Consider the following 9,074-nt stretch of genomic DNA (forward strand, 5'->3'; position numbering starts at 1 on the left):
AAAAAGCACGCCAGGGTCTGTCTGCCTCCAGCATCCTCCGTGCACAATTGCCTTTGCACTTTCGTCGACGGGAGCTCAGCCCCCCACAGGATCGGGGACCCAGGCCCATTGTAAGTGTTGGAGATAGGGCCTTGCGAACAGGTTTTGCTGCAAGACCCCCGTGGGCCTGTACACAGCACTCAGACCCCGAAACACAGCTACTCTGTCTTTATAAAGACTGTGCCCAATATAGGCTTGAGGGCCGGTCTGACAGCGAACCCCCATGGACAGTGGCCGGAGAGGGTCGCTGGGCCTTGCACACTCACCGGACGTGGCTGTCAGAGCAGCGGGGGCAGCACATCCCAGGGCAGGGAGGTCTCCCCTGAGATCGCCCTGGCCCCAGCTGCTCAGATCTAGGGACCATAGGCAAGAGTATCCCAGCCCATCTCACGGCTGGAGCCACACACGGGGAGAGGCCTCTCCTGGGGAGATTCATAGATTTTAAGGTCAGAAGGGACCATCATGATCATCTAAATGGGGGCTCCGATACCCCGGGGATGAGTGCGACATCAGAGCCGTGGACAGAGCTCACAAGAAACTGGACAGTCCACTTGTGTCTCATCCAAGTAGCCGTTAGGACCAGGCCAGGGCCATCCCTTCCCCAGCTGCTGAGACACTCCCCGCCCGGAGGGTTAGAAAGCAGAGCCCAGGAGACACAGGGAGCCTTGACATATTCTATTTATTAAAGCAACTCCGCGAGGACCTCCTGGCAGTAAGTCCCTATTGTTTCTAGTTCCTTTTTAATAAGCAGATCCCACAGGACCCAACTCTCTTCTCCGTGCAACGCGGGATTCGTTTACAACCCAGGCTCCGGTTTCACAAAAGTATTAAAAACAGAGACAGAATTGCCCTCAAAGACACGTCAGCAGAAATAAAGAGGTGGCAGTGGATTGCGGGAGCCGGCGGGAAAACCAGCGAGGGCGCTGGGACCGGAACGGGGCTTTGCTCCCAGCCCCCCCATAGAAATTGCAGCCGGCTGGGTTGTATACGCCATATGTTAGATTGCTTTCGCGAGTCAGCTCCTTTCCTCGGCTCCCCCAGCTCAAAGCTCGCACTTGCCTTTCACACTGGTATGTTAGCCAGCAAAGGCAGCTCCCACAGAGGCGATGTCCACCTTGCTGGGACTAATTTCCTGGGACCTGTCGGCTACTCTATATGCTGTGCGGTGCGCGGATTGTATCTGCCCTGCCATCGCCCCTCTGCTGGGTGGCCTGGGACCTGCTCAAGCATCTTTGGCCATGTCACCCCCTAGAGGCTGCAGCCTACGGAGCACACGAGCGCCGATTCTCAGCCTGCTAACCTGGATTCTCCTTTAGCTCAGGGGGCGCTAGGGTGACCAGACAGCAAGTGTGAAAAATCGGGACGGGGGTGGGGGTAATAGGCACCTATATAAGTCGAAGCCCCGAATATCGGGACAGTCCCTATAAAATCAGGACATGTGGTCACCCTAGGGGCGCGTTCTCCAGGGGTGGAGCAGAAGGCTGGCATTCTAAGCCCAGCGCTGACCTGTTACGAGCTACTTTCTCTTCTGAAGTTATCGCTCTGTGCGCTGACTCATCGCGGTCACACGCAAAGTCTTTGGGTCCCACCAGCAGTCTGCCTGGAGAGAGAGATGGAGGTTTCCTCGGCAGCACCTCACCCTTCGTGGTGGAAGACGTTTACTGAGATGGGTTCAGAGCAAACGCTGGTTTCTGGGAAGACCTGCCCAGGGATTTGAACCAGGGGCCCCAGCCTCTGGAATCTGCAGTGAAAGGAGAACGGCCCATTGTGCCAGCTGCACCCCTGCTGGAACGTCATTAACATCCATGGCTGAATCGGGCTCAGCACAGATAACACCGCCCAGGCCTCCAGCCGCTATCGATGGCAAGGCTGGCTAAGCCCGCCGGATGCTCGTCAGTGCTGCGTTAGCTGGATGGGGCTAATTATTCGCCGCTTCGCGCTACGAAAGGGGGCAGAAATTTAGTGGAAACCCACCGCCAGCACCACTCGAATTCTCCGTGTGGCACGTGCAATGAACACCCTTCCACCAGAACCTCTCCTCTGCATTCAACGGAGAGGGCTGCAGCCTAGCAGGACGGGAGCCCTCGGCTCACAGCGGCTGCTTGACCCCGGGTGAAAGAGGGAGCAGACCGCTTGCATTTTGATAGTGCTTCCCTGCCATCGCAGGACATTCCCACTGGTCTCAGCTTCCTTATCTGACCTCACTAACTAAAGGGGCCAGGCCCTCCCGGTCAGGATCTCACGGGACATGCTGCTGGCCAGTAATTTCTTGCATCTTTATTCAGCCATCACCGGGGCCAACGAGCTGCGCTGCCCCCTCCACCCGCCCTGGTCAGGCAGTCAGCTGTGAGCCTTGCAAAGGCAAGAAAGATGTGGTGGGAGGGATGAGGGGAGACAGACCCTGGTGCCTAGAGAGACCCATGGAGTTCCAGGCTGTCCCACGAGCTGTTCCCTCTTCCCAGCGTTCTGTTGCAATCTCCAAAAAAGAAAATCACCTCCACTCTGCCTTTTGCTACCATGCCATTTAATATCAGTGGGATGAAACTGAACCCCCTTCCAACCTCTCTGAGGCTCTTTTCCTTTTAGCGACATTTGGTGACAATTCTTTGCCTCTGCTGGAACAAGGGGCCAGGTCTGAATGCTGAGCTTGAATCAGAACGTGGAGCAGCGAGATGATCATAGAAATATAGGATGGTAGGACTGGAAGGGACCTCGCAAGGTCTTCTAGTCCAGTCCCATGCACGCAGGGCAGGACCAAGCACCATGATTCAGGCTGTACTGTGCAGAGGTTTCAGTTGGGACAAGCTGTGCTGTGATGCAGCAGGAGTCAAAGGGCAGCTGAGGGAAACAGGACAAGAAGGAGGAGAGACACTTCCCTGAAGGCCTTCACTGAAGTCTTCAAGATCACCCTGCTGGGCACGTGGTCTTCACAGCACTGCCCATTTCAAATAAACACTAGGTGACTAGGCTGTAGCTCATTAAGCAGGAGACCAGTAGAGTAGGCAGTTTCTGAAGCAGTTTGGGCAGGTCTGGTCCCCAGGAAGAAGACACGTGGTCTTGTTAAAAGAGGTGGCTGGGTGCGGAAGGAGGAACCGGTCCATGATCTCAATGCAAGCAGCAAAATGCACCTGTGCTCTGCAAAGCGTGGTGCTCTTTGTAAAGAGGTGACCCGCGTGGGGAGGTGCAGGCCGCCTTATTCTAGCCGTGGAAGAGGATGTGTGTAGCCAGCGCGGTCATAGCCTCCGGCTCTGTAAATGTGGCTCTGCAAATGGGGCCATCTCAGAACACAAAAACTCCATAGAAAAAAAAACAGAAGTACAGGCCCCGCCCCCCTGTAAGCACAAATGCCTTCTCTTTGTAAACAGGTGGGATTTGTCAAATGCATCTTCATGCAGGGGTAGCCTTTCCAAACATGCCGTGTGGCCAGGTGGTCTCTATCAGCGAAGGGCTGTGTGGGACTCAGAGAAGAAGGAATGTTGAGGAAGCCAGGAGAAGACAATCAGAAAAAGTTTCTATAGTTTCCTTCGCCCGGCAAATCAAAAGTCAATCCCGTGGAAACACTAGCAGGTCTTCAATGTGACAAAGGGACCCCAAGGCACTTGCTTCTTTGGCAGCTGATGAACTTCAACCTGTAATTCAGCAATTACTCCAGTTCTGTCGGCTGTGCAGGATGGCTCAGTGGCCCATCAAACAACCAAAGCAGCCACCGCTCCTGGAGGGCGGGCGTGTTTTAGCACTGAGTAAGGTTCCTGGTTTCCTTCCATCCCTGTAACTGATGGGTTTGGAGGACCAAAGGCCAAGGAGGTGGCACAAGTGGTTGCAGATGCCGTCCGAGCACTCGCTTCTCAGGACAGGGGTTTGCAGTGCAGCGATTTCATTTTAGTGGCCATCTGAATGGCTGACCAAGAAGTAGAAGCCATTCATCCCCAAGTGAGCTACGTACCCAGGTCCCAAGAACATGATGGGACCAGGGACACCTTGGGGTCACATCAAAGGGGAGGGGAAACCATCTAATGACATATCAGGGTTACCCCTCCCCCCAAAAAATGTGATCCAAGACAATCTACGTATTAGTGCAAACGTGGTTTATTATTATCGAGAACAGCCTTGGTTTCGTGGCATCCAGCTGTCCAATTGCACCTTCACTGGAAGGATGCAAGGCTTGGGGAGTGGGGTTGGGGCATGCTGGGTACAATGGAGGCAGGATGTCCCTTGCCGTGTCCTGGGTCAGACAGCTGGGAAGCATCTGGAGAGAGAAGGGCTGTACATACTAGCTTCACTGGGAGCAGAGGGACAAGGGCAGGATCGTCTCTGGGTTCTAAGGCACCCTCCCCCACCCCAAGCGGCCACCAAGCCCAGCTGCACGCTTTGGTTTCTGGAGTCCTCTTCACAAAAGGATGCAGGGCTTTTTAGGTTTCACTGGGGCAGGGTTGAGGACAGCTCGCACGGCCTCCGTGAAGACCTCCTTGATGCCTTCCTGGTTGAGGGCGGAGCACTCCATGTACTTGACGGCGTGGATCTGCTTGGAGAGGTTGACCCCCTGCTGGGTGGTGACGGGCATCTGGTTCTGCTCCTTTAGCTTCTTTATGGTGTCGGGATTGTTTCTCAGATCCTTCTTCGTCCCCACGAGGAGGATGGGCACGTTGGGGCAGTGGTGGCAGACCTCCGGGTACCACTTGTGTTTCACGTTCTCGTAGGAGGACGGGCTGGCTATGGAGAAGCAGATGATGAAGACGTTAGTCTGGGGGTAGGAAAGCGTCCGGAGCCGGTCGTACTCCTCCTGGCCTGCCGTGTCCCACAGATTTAAGTTAATAGTCCTGCCGTCCACTGTGTTCTGGGCGCTGTAGTTGTCGAAGACGGTGGGGATGTACTCCTTGGGGAAGGCATTGGTGGTGTAGCAGATCAAGAGGCAGGTCTTCCCCACCGCCCCATCACCCACCACCACGCACTTTATGCTCTGCATCCCGGCTCACGTTCCCTGGGCTCCACTTCAGCAACCTGGAGGGGGAGGAGACAGAGTCAATGAGAGTGTGCTCGGTGCAGGACGTGCTGGGGACGGGCTCTGGCCTGCGCTATGCCCGGGGGCTCGGGGTAGGTGATCACAAGGGCACCTTCAGGCCTCGAGAATCTGGGACAAGTGGAAGACAAGTAAGTGCAGCTGCCATTTCACCAGCCTCCTGCTCCCACCCAGGGTCCTCCACTTAGACCTACAATCATAGCGAAGTAGGGCTGGAAGGTCATCTCGTCCGCCCCCCCGCACTGAGGCACGACCAAGTCGAGGGTGACAGAAGCTCCCTAAAAGTGTGTGGGGGGGGGCGGCCACCGGCATCCGAAATGTGACCCTGCCCCCTCCGCGTCTCCCCTGCCCTCCCACAAAGCCTCTTCCCCCTGAGCCCCAGTGCCACCCCTTCTCCCTGAGCCCACACCCTCATACCGCCCCTTCTCCCCGAGCCCCTGCCCCCACGCCGCCCCTTCTCCCCGAGCCCCCAGCCCTGCACCACCCCTTCTCCCTGAGCCCACACCCTCATCCCGCCCCTTCTCCCCGAGCCCCTGCCCCCATGCCGCCCCTTCTCCCCGAGCCCCCACCTCTGCACCACCCCTTGTCCCTGAGCCACACCTTCGCACCGTCTCTTCCCTCAAAGCCCCGCCCCCCACTCACTCCTCTCCATCCTTTCTCCCCATGTCTTGCCCTTACGGCTGGTATGTCTCCCCCCCCCCCCCGGTTCCGGTGCCCCAGCCCCACATCTTTCCAGCACACGTCGCTTCCATCCATTGGCAGCCCCAAGCATCCTGGGCCTCACTCCATTCACACCAGGGCCAGCTTAGGTTCTATCTGCAGCAGCAGCTGGGGTCTCCAGAGACCATGTGTTCGCTAGGACAGGAGGCCTCCAGGGAAAGCCCTGCTGGTGACTGAGTCAGGACTGAACCAGCACTCTGATGCCACGGGGAGGGGCGCACAGACAGGGGCCGGGGCTTAGAGGAGACACACAACTGAAGTCATTGATGTGTGTTGCGGGAGTGCCTAGGTGTGCCCAGTCAGGAGCCATGGCCCCATCGTGCGAGGCACTGCATAGACAGATGGTCTCTTTCCCCAGAGAGCTTGTAATCTAAGTCTCAGACAGGCGACAATAGGTGGGGTATTACACCAAACAGCTGGAAAGAGCAGAAGATAACAAAAGACAATGCCGGATGTCCTGTATGTTCATGACCAGTAATAACTGTGTTAGCGCTGCTTCTCTGGCCAAATCCCAATGCCTGTGATTGCATTCGGCCTCCCTTACATTCTCTGTGCAGTTTCACTTAAATATAGGATCTGCTTCCCTTCCGGCCTGGAAGAGCTGTTGTGTGGGGCAGTGCACTGCTAAGCAGCTGTCACGTTCCACCCTAGAAGTGGCTGCATTACAGCGATGGGCAAATATCCGTCCTCATCCTCAAAGGAAACCTGCACAGCACTTTCAGAAGAAGAGCCTGGGAGCTTAAACTCTGCTAGATATATGCATCCGAAGAAGTGGGCTGTAGTCCACGAAAGCTTATGCTCTAATAAATGTGTTAGTCTCTAAGGTGCCACAAGTACTCCTGTTCTTTTTGCGGATACAGACTAACACGGCTGCTACTCTGAAACCTGCTAGACATGGAAACTCATGGCCTGAGCAGAGACATTGGATATGTGGCTTATTACAAGGATCTGTAACCCGCTCACCCCCTCTTTTTGTTCTGTGACTGCAGAGGTGATAACGGGCCACTCTACCTTAAATGGGCCCTTCCAATATGTGCTAACTACTTATGCTAATCAATGCCATTCCACCTTGCATTTAGCTGGGAGGCTGGGAGTCCCTTTCCCAGCCCTGAAGAAAATTTTTCACTTGACCAGAGCTCAAAGTAATAATATATACCTATCTCCTAGAACTGAAAGGGGCCCTGAAAGGTCATTGAGTCCAGCCCCCTGCCTTCACTAGCAAGACCAAGTACTGATTTTGCTCTAGAACCCCAAGTCGCCCCCTCAAGGATTGAACTCACAACCCTGTGTTTCAGAGTAACAGAGTAACCCACCCAGCAATATTGTTAATCTTTCCAGCTATACTCTTAGCCCAGCAGAAGAGTCTGTCCTATCTCGGGGCCTCTCCTTTTGTCCCTCCAGACCCATGAATATGATACAGTTCTGCGGTGACCTAGAATCCTACTTTCGACGTCTCCGACTCAAAGAATATTTCCAACATACCTCTGAACAGCATACTAACCCACAGAATCCTCCCTACCAGCACTACAAAAAAAAGGATTCTGCATGGACTCCTCCGGACGGTCGAAACAACAGACTGGATTTCTACATAGATTGCTTCCGTCGACGTGCAAAGGCTGAAATTGTGGAAAAGCAACATCACTTGCCACATAACCTCAGCCATGCTGAACACAACGCCATCTACAGCCTCAGAAACAACCCTGACATCATAATCAAAAAGGCTGACAAAGGAGGTGCTGTCGTCATCATGAATAAATTGGAATATGACCAGGAGGCTGCTAGACAGCTCTCTAACACCACATTCTACAGGCCATTATCCTCTGATCCCACTGAGGATTACCTAAAGAAACTACACCATCTGCTAAAAAAACTCCCTGACAAAGCACAGGAACAAATCCGTACAGACACATGCCTAGAACCCCGACCAGGGGTATTCTATTTGCTACCCAAGATCCATAAACCTGGATATCCTGGACGCCCCATCATCTCAGGCATTGGCACCCTAACATCAGGCTTGTCTGGTTATGTAGACTCTGTCCTAAGACCCTACGCTACCAGCACTCCCAGCTATCTTCGAGACACCACTGACTTCCTGAGGAAACTACAATCCATCGGTGATCTTCCAGAAAACACCATCCTGGCCACTATGGACGTAGAAGCCCTCTACACCAATATTCCACACAAAGATGGACTACAAGCTATCAGGAACAGTATCCCTGATAATGTCACAGCTAACCTGGTGGCTGAACTTTGTGATTTTGTCCTCACCCACAACTATTTCACATTTGGGGACAATATATACCTTCAAGTCAGCGGCACTGCTATGGGTACCCGCATGGCCCCACAATATGCCAACATTTTTATGGCTGACTTAGAACAACGCTTCCTTAGCTCTCGTCCCCTAACGCCCCTACTCTACTTGCGCTACATTGATGACATCTTCATCATCTGGACCCATGGAAAAGAAGCCCTTGAGGAATTTCACCATGATTTCAATAATTTCCATCCCACCATCAACCTCAGCCTAGATCAATCCACACAAGCGGTCCATTTCCTGGACACTACTGTGCTAATAAGCGATGGTCACATCAATACCACCCTATACCGGAAACCTACTGACCGCTACACTTACCTACATGCCTCCAGCTTCCATCCAGGACACACCACACGATCCATTGTCTACAGCCAAGCTCTAAGATATAACCGCATTTGCTCCAATCCCTCGGATAGAGACAAGCACCTACAAGATCTCTATCAAGCATTCTTAAAACTACAATACCCACCTGCTGAAGTGAAAAAACAGATTGACAGAGCCAGACGAGTACCCAGAAGTCACCTCCTACAAGACAGGCCCAACAAAGAAAATAACAGAACACCACTAGCTGTCACCTTCAGCCCCCAACTAAAACCTCTCCAGCGCATCATCAGAGATCTACAACCTATCCTGAAAGATGATCCTTTACTCTCACAGATCTTGGGAGACAGACCTGTCCTCGCTTACAGACAACCCCCCAACCTAAAGCAAATACTCACCAGCAACCACACACCACTGAACAAAACCACTAACCCAGGAACCTATCCTTGTAACAAACCCCGATGCCAACTCTGTCCACATATCTATTCAAGTGACATCATCATAGGACCTAATCACATCAGCCATACCATCAGGGGCTCGTTCACCTGCACATCTACCAATGTGATATATGCCATCATGTGCCAGCAATGCCCCTCTGCCATGTACATTGGCCAAACCGGACAGTCTCTACGCAAAAGAATTAATGGACACAAATCTGACATC

The 9,074-nt window shown here is 53.6% G+C and overlaps 1 protein-coding gene across 1 annotated transcript in view; it reads right to left on the reverse strand.

The window, feature by feature from the left end:
• Positions 1–701: 701 nt before the first annotated feature.
• Positions 702–9,074, reverse strand: part of RHOG (ras homolog family member G) — a 37,696-nt gene continuing 29,323 nt past the window's right edge. The window contains exon 2 of the mRNA XM_034759279.1: positions 702–5,037. Coding sequence (XP_034615170.1) covers positions 4,427–5,002 — 576 coding nt within the window. The 5' untranslated portion in view covers positions 5,003–5,037 and the 3' untranslated portion in view covers positions 702–4,426. The remainder of the gene's footprint in view (positions 5,038–9,074) is intronic.

Source organism: Trachemys scripta, chromosome 1 (assembly GCF_013100865.1).
Source record: "Trachemys scripta elegans isolate TJP31775 chromosome 1, CAS_Tse_1.0, whole genome shotgun sequence".
Taxonomy (NCBI): Eukaryota; Metazoa; Chordata; order Testudines; family Emydidae; genus Trachemys; species Trachemys scripta.